General features: G+C 41.9%; 1 protein-coding gene and 1 long non-coding RNA gene across 3 annotated transcripts in view; one reads left to right on the top strand and one right to left on the bottom strand.

Annotated features, from left to right (window-relative positions):
- Window positions 1-15,377, bottom strand: part of WWOX (WW domain containing oxidoreductase) — a 969,100-nt gene that overhangs the window by 901,294 nt on the left and 52,429 nt on the right. For both annotated transcript variants that reach the window (XM_082439107.1, XM_082439106.1), the window contains exon 5: window positions 9,762-9,868. In XM_082439107.1, coding sequence (XP_082295233.1) covers window positions 9,762-9,868 — 107 coding nt within the window. The remainder of the gene's footprint in view (window positions 1-9,761; window positions 9,869-15,377) is intronic.
- The window catches only part of LOC309649365, a 634,437-nt gene that overhangs the window by 583,253 nt on the left and 35,807 nt on the right, over window positions 1-15,377 (top strand). The gene's annotated exons all lie outside the window — the stretch shown is intronic.

Below are 15,377 nucleotides of genomic sequence, written 5' to 3'. Positions count from 1 at the left end.
CCAAGCACATCAAAATTGTTTAACAAGAACTCAGGGGGCCCCATGTTAATGAAAGAATGCATCTGCATTGAGTTTCACATGATTGGGAGTGATGGTTTCGAGCTATCCATGTATGCTTGACTTTCACTCTTCAAAACTCAGCAGTAAATCACAGCCCTCGTTATGCGAAGGTTACAGTGGATATAAAATATGAAATATTCAGTTCAAGACAGAGTGAAAAAAACCAAAACACACACAGAGAAAAAGAAGACACGAAGACGGTGATCAAAGACAATGAATAACAGGCGAGATTAAGTCAATGCAAAATTTTCAGAATGAGAAATGAAATGGAAAACTTAAGAGGAGAAGGACCAATCACAAGTTCTAGGCATTCTGGAGACAGAGGAAACTCAGAATATTTTAGCAACCAATTATGTCTATGAGAGGAATGAATAATTTATTATCTGATAAAGAATCTTTCCTGAGCCTACGATAAGGAAGGTCAAAGAGGCAGCTTCAGTGCAAGAGTACATACACTACATACCACTTGAAATGGAAGTCTGGGAAGAGCTTCCTCAGGGGAGGGGAGGTTCACCAACTCCATCCGGTCACAAAAAGCCACCCAGGCAGCCCTCTTTCCTAGGTAACCACAGGGACCCTTACATAATGAACAAAGAAACATGCAAATCCCTACGAAGACAATCTTTGGCTAAGTCCTTGAAAAAGATAGGCCAGTCCTCCGACACAACACACACCAGTAATTCTGGATTGGGTAACAAGATGGCGTTGGGGTCAGGAGATATGGCTTCAAATCTTAGATCTACCACGTAGCTGTGTGAGCTTAGGGAAGGCTCTCCCCCTCTTCCAGCCTCTAATGCCTCATCTGCAAGACGGGTTTAACACATAACATAAATATTTTACTGCTAAGTGCGAAGCAGAGTGCCTAGTACAGACAGCTGTGAATATCCAACCCCACCGGCGGGTGATGATAATAAGATGACATTTTGTAAACAAAAATGTCCCAAGGGAGAACTCTACACCCTTTATGCGTGTGTGTATGTGTGTGTGTGTATGTGCACACTCGCTCGCTTATTGATTAAAGCAAGTGGTTTATATAGTTCTTGCTGGTTCGCAGACTAGTTTATACCATACTTTACTTATTGAAAATCCAATACTATACATAAAAACAATTTTTAAAGCAAAGAAATGAGGAACAAATCTAACGGCTGATGTAGGATGAACTTTTCCCAATAATCTATAACTGTTAATAATATTAATAGTTTTATATTTTTGTTTAGCTAGAGATCATTCAAAACAATGGGGATGAGCCTTACAACTTGTGATGCGTTGAATAACGATCAGCTTTTCCAAGCCAAGTCACCTGCTTAGACAGGCATCGGGCTCGTACATCACCCACCCCATGCTCTGCATGCCTCCCTGCGCCCGCCCCACCGACACACACACATCACATAAAAGAAGGCATCACACCTAAGGCCTTCGATCTGCAAAGGCAAATTATGGGATTTGAGCTCCTATTATCAAAGGAGAATGGGGGAAATTCCCACAAACACCAAAGACATACAGTATCGTAAAGTCACTGAGTGGACTGGAGAGAGCCTGAAAGCAGCTGGATTTCTCCAGCGGTTCTTAGAAGTGCAAGCAATTTATTACTCAGCATCCTCTCCGTCATTCCTTAATATCATGTCATGAAAACAGGTTGTCAGTATCTATTAAAAGCAGAGCAAAGTGTTGGAACCCACATGCCTAATAGGTTGGCTGGTACCAAGTACTTCATACCTGGAAATAACAGTGAAATCACTATTTCCGGTGCTCATCAATGAGGCTGCAATATGACATAATACTGTCACCTTTCCACACGGCTTCACTCCAACTAGATAAACGGACCCGGTATCAACGCTACTGAAAGCTAGGATAATTACAACACTTCACTCTCTCCAGCATCAAACCGTGTGGCGACAATCAGCTGAGCATGCGCTCCTCTCTCCCTAACACATGCATATTCCATTACCTCTGACTAATAAATCTTTCCTCTTACCCCCCCGTTTCCCTGCTTTCTCAATAACCATTCTGACATAAACCACTGCTTGCTGTTCCTGATGACTGATCCCTTAATCATCTTTCCTCAATATATGCAAAATATATTTCTTTGTAAATACAAAAGAAAAAGCAATCACATAAATAATTAAGATGGCTTTTCAAATGACAGTTGAGTGCTAATGCGAGCTCCACTGGAAAATACTCATCAACAAACTAAATACACATCTATTAAAAGGTAGGAGTCCAGACATATGAAGACAGAAAAAGAATTCATTGCAACTCCATTGGAATCATGCTGATAAACACCCTCCCTACAGCTCCTCTTTCAGCCACTTGGAGAGGTTAAGAAAAGTAAGCATCACTTTGTACTTTCACGTATGAATAAGAAATTATTATTAATAGCAACGGCTAACATTTAATTGAACATTTAATCCCAGCAATCCCACTCCTGGGCATGTATCTGGAGAAAACCATAATTCGAAAAGATACATGCACCCCAATGTTCACTGCAGCACTATTTACAACAGCCAAGACACAGAAGCAACCTAAATGTCCATTGACAGAGAAATGGATACAGAAGATGTGGTAAATATATACAATGGAATATTACTCAGCCGCAAAAAAAAAGAAATAATGCCATTTGCAACAAGATGGACAGATCTAGAGATTATCATAGTAAGTGACGTCAGTCAGAGAAAGACAAATATCATATGATATCACTCATATGTGGAGTCTAAAAAGATGATACAAATAAACTTATTTACAAAACAGAAACAGACTCATAGACTTCAAAAACAAACTTATGGCTACCAAAGGGGAAAGGTTGGGGGCGGGGGATAAATTAGGAGTTTGGGATTAACACGTACACACTACTATATATAAAATAGATAACCTACAAGGACCTACTGTAGAGCACAGGGAACTCTACTCAATATTCTGTAATAACCTCTATGGGAAAAGAATCTGAAAGAATGGATATATGTATAACTGAATCACTTTGCTATATACCTGAAACTAACACAACAATATAAATTAACTGTACTCCAATATCAAACAAACATTTTTTTAAAAAGAAATTATAATTATTATTAATAGCAGCAGCTAACATTTAATTGAACACTGACTCTATCACCAGCAACATGTTAAATACACATACAATCAATGCCTTAATACTCATAGGTACCTGAATCTCCTGGCACAGATATTAGTATTTAGATCTTACAGATGAAGAAACTAAGGTTTAGAGAAGAAACTTGCCCAAGGTCACAGAGTGTATCTGCTTCTAATCTTTGCCAATCTAATGCAGCATATTTTAGAGCAATGTTTATCAACTGGAGATGACTTGCCTCCCCAAAAGACATATGCCCAAGAGGCATCTTGAAGACCACACGGCCTGCCTTTTCCAGACCTCTTGGAAATCTCGGTTAGATAACCCAAGAAAACACAAGAGTGGCTGAGCCGGGTCCCTGCTGTACGCTCCTGGCCAATGGTATGTCATCCTAACCAGTCGCTAGGAAGACTTGAAGTCTAGGACAAATAAAAAGACAAGTTAGGAAAGCCTGGGCTTGCAGTCTTTCTCGGGGACCAAGCCTTCTCGCCAACCTCAACATACTTGGGTCCCTCCTCCCTTCTGATAGGGGGATGGATCCAAGATGCACTCTGGAGAATCAGGAGTGGGTCACCTAATAACTCCATGGTGGCGAGGGGGGGGCCATCAGCCCCTCTTCCGTGCCAGCCCACCTTGCCCACCTCACTGGTCATCTCAATCCCCAGTAGATGTTGGAGCTTCACAACATTCCTGGGCCCCCCCATTCACTAACGGGCGGCCTCCACAGGCCAGCTCTCTGACACTGCCCATGTCACCCTTTACATGATAAGCAGGTTCAAGTAAGGCCTGGTACACGTGAGGCAGGCTGGGCACTCAAAACAATCCCGTGCCCTCTTTGAATCCCCCATCCACCCCAGCCACGGCCCCAGATCTTTTCCTCCTTGCACACACTGGTAGGTGCCTGGGCGACCGCAGGCCCACCTGCCCCAGCTCTAATCAACCTCCTTCCTCCCCAGGACCAGAAGTTTTAGAGATCCAAAATTTAGAACCTATAATAAAGTAAGAGGGAGGAGGGAGCCCCACTTTCAAAAGCCCTCCGTTGGGATGCTGGAGTCTTGTTGCGGCTGTTTATGAGGCGCGTTTTGATAGCTAATCATCTATTGTCCTTCTCAGACAACACCCCTTGGAGATCTTCAGTTCTCAGGACGGAGTGTGGGGTGTGCCAGACCTCCATAAACAGAGCGACAAAACCCCACTCCGATAAGTACCTAGGAAAGAGTAAACCACAGGACTGCAGGGATTGAGACACACCTATCTGAGTCCCAGACTTGGAGAACGCACATGGCGTTCTCACATACAGACAGTGCTGCTGAGTAAAAGAGAATCCACTCCATCCCAAAAACAGCAAGATGAACTTCCTACTCAGCCAGCCACCTGGGGTCCTTGAAATACCCAGGAGAAAATCAGGCACTTGTCTTAGAAGTAAGGGACGTGAGCGAGTAATCCACTTGACGATATGAATGAGGTAAACCACATCCTCGTACGGTTTCTGCTAACAACACAGGCAGGAACCTCATTTCCAGAGGTTCTGTACTTAAATATAACTGGGGGCTCATGGACCCCCCCATCCTCCCTCCCTTTTTAATTATGCTAAATGGATTGGCCTTTTAAGAGGGTAGTTCATTTCTGCACTGTCCACATTACCCAATTTTAATTGTTTTCAATGCTTCTCTTATTTCTAACTTTGGAGCATCTAAAACAACTCAGCAGGAGGGCATTTCCCCTTGAAATAATCAGTAGTGGTAGTAATTACATATATGCTCTTAATATAAATCCATGTGGAATGTGGTGCCATTTAAGTTATGTTTTACGAAAGAGCTGGATCTCCCCCACAAAGTGTCCCGAGGACTCTATAAAGCACATCTTGAATGAAAAGCGATTGCTTGGGACAATAAATAACGGAGATCAGAGCAGCTTCCTCTGAGAAATATGATTAATCCTGACATTAATCACTCCAATAGAATCCAGCAATTTTTAAAGCAAAGCCTGGGACAGGTAACGCATACACACGAGGCTGGATGTGGTAGAAAAGCTGGACCGTGGGGTGGAGGCCAGATGGACACACCGGGACCCGCCTCCGCGCTCACCAGCTGTGTGACTCTGGGGGAGTCCCTTCACCTTTCTGAGCCTCCACTGGCTCCCCTGTGAAATGGGGAAAAGCAGGTTTTTGCATCCTCTTAAATAAGGGACACAGGGGCTTCCCTGGTGGCACAGTGGTTAAGAATCCGCCTGCCAATGCAGGGGACTCAGGTTCGAGCCCTGGTCCAGGAAGATCCCACATGCCGCGGAGCAACTAAGCCCATGCACCACAACTACTGAGCCCGTGTGCCACAACTACTGAAGCCCACATGCCTAGAGCCCGTGCTCCGCAACAAGAGAAGCCACCGCAATGAGAAGCCCGCGCACCGCAATAAAGAGTAGCCCCCGGCTCACCGCAACTAGAGAAAGCCCACACGCAGCAGCAGAGACCCAGCACAGACAAAAAAAATTTAATTTAATTTAATTTTATTTTATTATTTAATTTAAATAAATAAATAAATAAAAGGGACACAGAAGGCCCTGACCAGGACAGGGCATGTGACAGGGACGCAATAACTGGCGGCTGTTAGATGCCGGGTGGTGGATGTGAGTTACATTCCACCGGCTTGGAGGCAGACATGAGTGTCGGGGACGCAGCGATCTGGGCAGGGCCAGAAGAGAAAAACCAGGCAGGGAGGAACTCCATTCCCAGAGCCTCGGCACGTGTGAGCCAACGCTAAGCCAAACGCCCAAAGACTTCGGAGGGAACTTTTGCTGCAACAAAAAACTTTGGATCATTGTGAGAATCTCCGGCACGGCACCTCTGCGTTGCAGTACCTTCCAGGCTCTGTTTGTGATGTGATTCATGCCAGATAAAGTACGGACCTCGAGAAACACAAGAAGGTGGTATCTACTAACGTGCCAGGCAAAAAATCCCTATGCAGAGACCAGGTAAGGAAAGGCCTGGAGGAAACCAACTAGCACAGACCCAGGGTGGGGACATGGGGACAGGGCACGGGGAGGCGGCTCCACGCAGGTCGCTGAGGCAGCTTCTCACACACTCTGTACTCTGGTAACGCACACACACGAGGCTGGACGTGGTAGAAAAGCTGGGCCGTGGGGTGGAGGCCAGATGGACATGGTGCAATGAGGCGAAATGGTAATGACGGCTTTTGGTGCTAAATTGGAGCTTCCATAATCAGAATCTAGGGGGAGTGAGGAAAGTGGTCCAACGGGGTTCACAGAGAACAAGTGAACATACGAGAGATGATAAAAGGGTTGAGTTTCTTCAGTTTACAACCTCTAAAATCTGATGTGAACATTTGAAACTCCATGTGAGTGTAAGTTTGGTTTTCTTTCCCATTTCCGCTATTCACATCCCTGACAGTGAATATTTTTGGATAATTCTTCCTCTGGGGGCGTTGTTTGCTGGTCGTCCTCAAGTTACTCTACACGAGAATGAATCTACACCATGATAAATGCGGGCTTCCGAAACTGACTCACAGGGACCCACTTATGGCTTAGAAAGCAAGAAAGAAAAAATAAATGGCGGGTCTTTGAGATCATCCCGTTCAACCTTCTCTTTTAGAGATGAGGACACAGGGGCACCAAATGGATCAAGAGACTTTCCTAAGTCCCACAGTTTATGAGGGCAGATCCAGGAATTTCTGCCCCTACGCATCAAACAAGAGTAATCATGGGATAAATCCAGATGAATCTGTCCTCATATATGACGGGAAAGGAAGACAACTTTTAAAATGCATAGATAACTGGGTTTGGGCATTATCTTCCAAGTCTGGTTTAAACATTAGTATCCCACTGTACAAGATGGTTCTGACAATATCACGAGTGTCGCTGGAATTTGATTTTTCTAGTCTAAATATGATGTCAAATGGGCAAAATTTTACGAGTTTGATACTCCCTGCTGCTCGATCCCAGGTACCGTTCTAACATTTTCGGTGGAGGCAGAAATTGGCCCGACTTACTAGATGAAAACTGGAAACGGCTACCCAAGCTTTAAATCCATCTGCCCTTTGAATCAATGGGTCCACTGCGAAGATTCTGCCCTACGGTGTATTCACAAAAGCATGTATCAAGAACGCTCATTGCAGCAGAGGTTAGAGTCAATTTTGGATGAAAATGTGAGAGAGACTGAACCTTAAGAGACCATCACTTGGAAGAGCAAAACAATGACAACCACCTCCATGTCCACCGAAAAGGGAGACTGGTTAAATAGCGACAGCATAAACACGTGATGGGGTATCATACGGCAGCTAAAGGCAATGAGGATGACCTCTATGCACCGGTAAGAAAAAACCCTCCTCTAGTAGTCAGTGAAAAAACATCAGGGCACACAACAGTATGTAGGTGTGTTGCGTAGTATGCACAACCTTTTTCTGGAAGAACACACAAGAAACAGTTAACGATGTTTACCTCCCAAGAGAAGAATTGCAGAGGACTTTCACTTTTCAGTTTACACACTTTATGAAGATTCAAACCATATGCATGTATTACCATTCGCTCTCTACACATCTCTGAAGATTGCTCTATACCACCTAGTGGAGGTTATTATATTTTTTAACTTTGGCGTTAGAAAGATGCTAAGATAATTGGAAAAAAGTGGACCCTGTTTTGTTTTGTTTTGTTTTTTTAATTTAACTCAAAATAATGAATCCAGAGAGATCAGGACAAGAGTTCATTTGAAATATACTGAACTTGAAATTCTGCTCGAAAAAACAGAAATAAATCTCCCTTTTCTTGACTTTCATAACTTCTCAGTCCAGAACACCGGACATTCTCTTAAACAAACCATGGTCTATTTCTTCGGATGGCAAGAAATCTTCCACGGTTTTCAGAGAGTGAAGACAGTCTTGGCAAGGATTATCCAACCCCGTTCATGCTCTGCTCCAGGCACCTGACTGTCTCCCCCTCACCCCCCCTCCTGCCCCCGCCCCAGGGCCACACTGCACAGGCCACCCCCTCTGCCCGGTTTGACCCTTCTCCCACCTTCCCCTGACCCTTCTTGAGATCTCGGCTCAGTCACCTCTTCCTGGGGACTCCAAATGTCCCCCACCTCCCTGGCATTATTCACCATTTTGGAGTACCACATACTTTCTTAGTACCACTTTCCATCATTTCAAGTTTACACTGATGTTTATCTTTGGATTGATCTGTCTTCCACCTTCAGCTGAAAGCTCTACAAGGACAGTGGCAACACCTGTTTTTCCTTAACACCAGATGCCCAGTACCTCTGACAGTGGGACACTTCACAAATACGTGAATGAATGAATGCAGTCTGTACATCACTCCAAAGCCCAGTGACGTGTTAAAAGAATCAATCAACCTGTGTCACTCTGGCTCAAACCCTCTCATGTCACCACTGACTCTCAGCCCCTCGGCAACTTCCTCCCCCTTCACTGCCCTCCAGCCACACTACTGTCCCTGCTGATTCTAGAATCCTCCAGGCACGTTCCTACCTCCTTTGCACATACGTAGAAAGTATTTCCCCTGACTTTTGCACAGCTTACTATTTTACTTCCTTCAGATCCTGGATCAAATGTCACAACTTTAGAGAGGTCTCTGCTGACCACCCAATCTGAAATAATCCACGCTGTCAACTCCTGGCCCCTCACTCTGCTTTACTGTCCTGCACTGCATTTATGACCTGACATTACATTAAATATTAAACTTAATTATCCCTTTATGGTCTGTTTCTCCTACCTAGAAGCCCATGAGTGCAGGTAGTGTGTTTTATTTGACGCTATATCCGTAACCCCAAGAGCACTACAGGCCCTCAATAAATGTTTGTGCGCAGGCATATCAACACCAACATCTGCACAGAGAGAGAAAAGCGAAAAGGAAAAACCAGAGACAGGGTTAAAGCCGGCTACTTTGTCATCCTGAAAACCATAAATAACCTCTTAGTTGCATTCATGGGCATCAACCACATTTTGTTTTTCTTAATAAATGAGCTGAATGAGTAAACATTCTCAAACCTCTGACTAATAAAGCAGATGACACTGACAATGAACTATAAACAAACTATATAAAAGGGCTTGCTGTCCTTTCATTCATAAAATAAACAAAGTGAATATGACTTTAAAAATAAAGAAAACATTATTCCAAGAGCAATAAACTTTATGAACTGTACTAAAACCTCCATGTGTTTATCCCAGCATGTATATTTGACAATTAAAAAAATCAGGACGTCCTGGGGGCGCCGTGGTTAAGAATCCACCTGCCAATGCAAGGGACACGGGTTCGATCCCTGGTCCAGAAAGATCCCACATGCCGCGGAGCAACTAAGCCCGTGCGCCACAACCACTGAGCCTGCGCTCTAGAGCCTGCGAGCCACGCGCCACAACTACTGAGCCCATGTGCCACAACTACTGAAGCCCATGTGCCTAGAGACCGTGCTCCGCAGCAAGAGAAGCCACCACAATGAGAAGCCCGCGCACAGCAACGAAGAGTAGCCCACGCTCAGCGCAACTAGACAAAGCCGGCACGCAGCAACGAAGACCCAATGCAGCCAAAAAAAATAAATAAAAATAAATAAATAAATAAATTTATATTAAAAAAAAATCAATCACTCACTTACCCATTCTCCTAAAATGCGTGACACGGCTTCATTGGCTCTTGTCATGTTCCTGCAGGCCAGGATCACATGTGCACCATGGAGGGCGAAAGTTTTGGCGGTTTCAAACCCTACGGTTTAAAGGAAAATCAAATTTAGAAAACACAAATGCAAAGCACTGAGTCATACTGAATGGCCTTTATTGAGTGCCAAACGCATTACCCTAGTGGTTCTCAACCAGACTCGATTTTGCCCCCTAGAAGATATTTGCAAATAACTTGAGACGTTTTTTCAGTAGTCACAGTTTGGGGTGGCGTGCTACTGGTATCTAGCAGGTAAAGGCCAGGCATGATACAAAATATCCTACAATGCGCAGGACAGCCCCCTCAGCAAAGAATCATCTGGCTCAAATATCTACAGTGTTGAGGTTGAGCAAACCTGCCCCAGGAACAAAGTGATTTCAAAGGTGAAGGCCAAGCCATAGAAGAGCTCGCGGCATAGCCAGCCTTTGAACCACTGCTTAATAACAACCAAATCGTGTGATCAGTATAAAGAGTAAGGATATATAAAGATTTAGACATGGTCACTGCCCTCAAAGAGTTTACAGTCTAATAAGAGAAAACAAACCTGGAAAGTAAAACAACAACATTTGTTAAGTTCCTGACAATGTGCTCTGCACTATTTCCAGCACTTCTGCTTCCAGCAATGGCAGCTAGGTTTCCTAGACCCACCCTCCCACTGAGAACAATTAGAAAAGCTGGACAAAACAACACACACACACACACACACACACACACACACACACACACACACACACACACACACACACACACACCCTCTTTGAAGGCATCAGAGGAACACTATGCTTGAGAATTTGGGGGGGCCAACGTCTGGAAAAGCTGAAAAGCCAAGAGAGGTGAGCCAGCATTTGGTGCTTCTATACCCAGTGAAAACACCCTTCAAAAATAAAGGTGAACAAAATTTTTAACAAACAAAAGCTGAGGGAATATATCACCAGCACGTCTACACTAGAGAAAATACTAAAGAATGCTCTTCAGATAGGAGGAAAATGACCCTAGATAGAAATCTGGAGATGCGGAAAATGACAGAGTAACATAAAGGGTAAACAGATGAAAAACTCTAAATGATAATAGTAATAGTTTGTAAATTTTACAATACCTAGTGAGCATTACTATACTGATAATAATGACAAATAACCTAGGAGGTAAGTACTTGGTATTCTAAGACCCTTGCATTGTCCAGGAAGTGATAAAGTACTAATCTGTATGACACCTTAATAAGTCAAAAATATAATCTCTACAATTACCGCTGAGACATGTAATCTCTACAATTACCACTGAGAGAAGAGTAAAATAATATAAATTTAACCAGTTAATACAAAGGGGAAGAAGTATAATTTTTTTAAAAAAAGGCAAGAAGAGAAAGGAATGTTAAACAAGTTAGACAAATAGAAAACCAATAATAAAGTGGTATATTTAACCCCAAATATATCTGTAATTACATTAAAGTGGACTAAAAGCTGCAATCAAAAGACAAAGACTGTCAGACTGAATAAAACACACAGATAAAATATGCTCCTTACAAAAGTGTGTATGTTATGTTTTATATCCTTAAACATAAGGATAAAGAAAATTAAAAGAACGGGAAAAGATATACCATGTAAAGATGAACCAAAAGAAGTATTATAAGAGAAAAACCTGAGTATTTCATAATGGTAAGTTCTAATCCATAAGGAATATGTGACAATTCTAAATTTATACACATACACACACGTCAAAAGTTGACAGGATTAAGAGGAGAAATAGAGAAGTTCATAATCAGAGTGGAAGATTTTAACGTATCAGTAACATAAAAATGTCGATAAACAGGAAATAATAGAAGATCTGAAAGTAACTGATAACCTGGAAATAACTGAATATGCTTAAACACTGAACACAACAGCAAAATGTATATTCAAGTACTTAGAGTATTTACCAAAATTGAACATGTGCAGGGCCAGAAGTCTCAACAAATTTCAAAAGATTAAAATTGTAAAGTATGCCCTTGACCACAGTAGAATAAAATTAGACATCAATACAAGATCCTAGAAAATTCCCTTACCTGGAAACTAAGCAACACATTTCTAAATAAGAAATTGTGACTCCAAAAATTACAATGAAAATCAGAAAATATTTTAAACTGAATTATTACAAAAATTCTACATATCAAAACTTACAGAACACAGCTAAAGCCATGGATAAAGGACAATCTACAGCCCTAAATACATACATTAGAACAGAAAATGAGCTCAGCATCTATTAAGTAAGAAAAATTTTAAAGCTACTAATTACCTAAAGAAAGCAGAAGGAAGGTAATGAAAATAAAGACACTCACAAAAATAAAACAAACATAAAATACAGAGGAACAAAGAATCCAAGTCACTTCCTTGAAAAAACTAATAAAATTGAAAAAGGGCTAGCGAGAGAGACAGAGAGAGAGCGTGTGCAAGAGAGCACCAGGACACACACTTGAGTGTACAAGTGAGCACACAAATGGCAGATAGCGGGGGAGAATAAAAGGACATCACTACAGATCCTATTAAAAAGATATGATGGGGACTTCCCTGGTGGCGCAGTGGTTAAGAATCCGCCTGCCAATGCAGGGGACACGGGTTCGAGCCCTGGTCCGGGAAGATCCCACATGCTGCAGAGCAACTAAGCCCACGCGCCACAACTACTGAGCCTGCGCTCTAGAGCCCGCGAGCCACAACTACTGAAGCCTGCGCACCACAACGAAGAGTAGTCCCCGCTCACCGCAACTAGAGAAAGCCCGCGTGCAGCAACAAAGACCCAACACAGCCAAAAATTTAAAAATTAAAAAAAAATGTTTTTAAAGTAAAAATAAAAATAAAAAGATATGGTGAACAACTTTATACCAATAAATTTAAGATATAGGTGAAAAAGACAAATTCCCAGAAAGACACCACTTAAAAATTGCTGCAAGGAGAGAAAAAACTGAAAAAAATCTATATTTTTAAAGAAAATTCTCAAAATGAAAACTTGGATCCATTTGTTTTGAACAGTAAAGTCTACCAAACGTTTAAGAAAATAAAAATGCCAACCTTACACCAACTCTTCCACAGAATAGAAAAAGAAGAAAAACTCAACTATTTTATAAGGCTTGAACTCATTAGTCATTAGGGAAATGCAAATTAAAGATACAGTGAGATAATACTGCATACTTACTACTACAATGGCTAAAATTTTTTTAGAAATTAAAAATAATAATAATGACCACACCAAATGTTGGCAAAGATGGGGAGCAACTAGAACTCTTAGACATTGCTGATGTGAAAAGAGAAAGGAGGGGAGGGGAGGGGAGGGGAGGGGAGGGGAGGGGAGGATCTAATTTCAGAGCTTGAACATCACCCCATTGTTCTAAAGTGTAAAATACCACATCTTGTAAGCTATGTGGAAAATCATACAGAGTACGCAGCAACAACAAAGCAATCAATTCTACTAGAGAAGTAGCAATGTAATTCAGCCAAAGCCATGTCAAGTGATCATAGATTACTGCTTCCAAGATAATGTTAATATGTATGAACAATCAGAGTATCATTATCTTACTGAGACTGCCATGTGAAAGAGTCAAGCAAAGGTCACGCATTCATATCACTTCCATATATCTAATCTTCATGGAGGCCAGTCTATTTATATAAACTAGTTCTCAAGGGAAGCCAGCACAGCATAGTGGAAAACTCAAACTCAGGAGTTTGACACATATGTGTTGACCCAGCTCCAGCTATTTATAAGCTATCAGACCTAAGGCTGTGCCTTTAACCCATCAGAAACTCAGTCATTTTTCTTAAAATGGGGAGTGAATAGTAAACATACACTAGGAACCTAATATAAACACAGTAGGTGGGAAAACAAATGTTAGTTCCCAATCCTTTCCAAAATCCAGTTCAGTGCAAAGTCCTGATTTATATGAACTAGCAAATATAGTACAGCCATCATGAATGAAAAAAACTCTCTCCTAGGTCTGCTCCCAACAGCAACCCATGAGCTAACTGGTTTTAAGACCAACCAGAATCTAAAGAAATTAGCTACAAGATCTACCACTCCATTTGTCTGAGTACTGGCTAAAGAACACACTTGAACTTTGTTTATGCCGAGCACTATATCCCAAGATATTCACTTACCATTATCTAAGGATCACCTTCTATACTTGACTCTGAGGTTAAAATAATTACACAAAAAATTTCAAATCTGAAATACTGCACATCTAAATCTGCTTGCCTCCTCTTTGGTGTCTGTACTAAAAGGTGCTCGGAGCTGTATCTTCAAGGCAAGAAACAACAAGCTGAAATTTACTCATTTGGATCCATGATACCAATTTCACCCCTTATCCCCAGTGAGCAAAAGACACCCAGATCATTTGGGGAAAGAGAGAGAAGTAAAACACCAGGTTTTGTAGCCCAGCTGTTCCAAAACTGGATGGGTGTGGGCATGGGACAAAATCTTGCTGACTGATGTGCTACATCAATCAAGCTAATGAAATGCTGACAGCCATATGGAGGTATAGCATGAAGTGGCCAAGAACGACTTCACTTGCAATCACAGGACTTTTCACACCCGGATCTTGTTGAAAATGATGGACTCCGTGTCCCTACAAAATCTCCAGGTCAGAACAATCATCAGACATATTTCTCATGAGATTTTCATCCAAGAGTGTTAAAAAAAAAAAAAAAAAAGTCACACAGGGGAGTGAGGGAAGATGGTCATTCATTAGCAAACATACTTTTAATGGACTGAAGAAGCATCAATACAACGCAGGGCCAGACAGGCCCCGGGGCTTTATTTATCTAATTTACCAGGATAACCGTAAACTCCTTAGAATCTGTGCTTTTTTCATGTCTATGGCCCATAGGACTAACCTCCCAGTAAGATTCAATAAATAACTGCCAAAGAAACGAATGTCCTTACAGGCTGCTAACAGGCTACAATTCCGGACTGTTTTAAAACAACCCAAGTTGTTTCAAACAGTACTGACGGCCCTCTAACTTCCTTTTAAACAACGAATAAATACTGGAATCCTGCAAAGATACTGCTCACTGCAGTTTTGAATGACACTACCTAGAAATCTGTGAGGGAAAAGGGCATGCCCCTTTGCTATCAAAATTTATTTTCCCAGACAAACTTGTTAAGTCACGCCGTCTCACTTGACAAAATAACCTATGGCAAAGGACTTTTTATTACCAAAAAGAGCACATCTGACGCTGTGGCAGCAACAGGCTGCGGGCAGCACTCTGCACCCTCTCTCCTTTAGATAATTCCTGACTGCAGCTATGGTTAAACCATCTGTCCCTGTGTCATGTAAAATTACACTCTAAGTCTTACATCTATCTCCCTTTATCTAAGCCACGTGTGACATATTGCTAGTCTACTTTTAGAAGCTGCAACGGACAACTCTGTCTTCTTACCCTGTACAAGTGCCTTTGGAGCAAAACAAAGCAGGGATATTTCAAAAGATGACGGTTTAACATGAAGGACAGTAACACTTTTATAGTAAACCATATCTCTTGAGTGTGGAGTTTTATAAATTAAAAAAAAAAGTTTAATAATGCTACCTACTGCTAAA

This window comes from Balaenoptera physalus (assembly GCF_965194825.1).
Source record: "Balaenoptera physalus genome assembly, chromosome: 19".
Lineage (NCBI taxonomy): Eukaryota > Metazoa > Chordata > Mammalia > Artiodactyla > Balaenopteridae > Balaenoptera > Balaenoptera physalus.
Note: the sequence above shows the minus strand (reverse complement) of the source record. Positions and strands in the feature narration are given on the sequence as shown.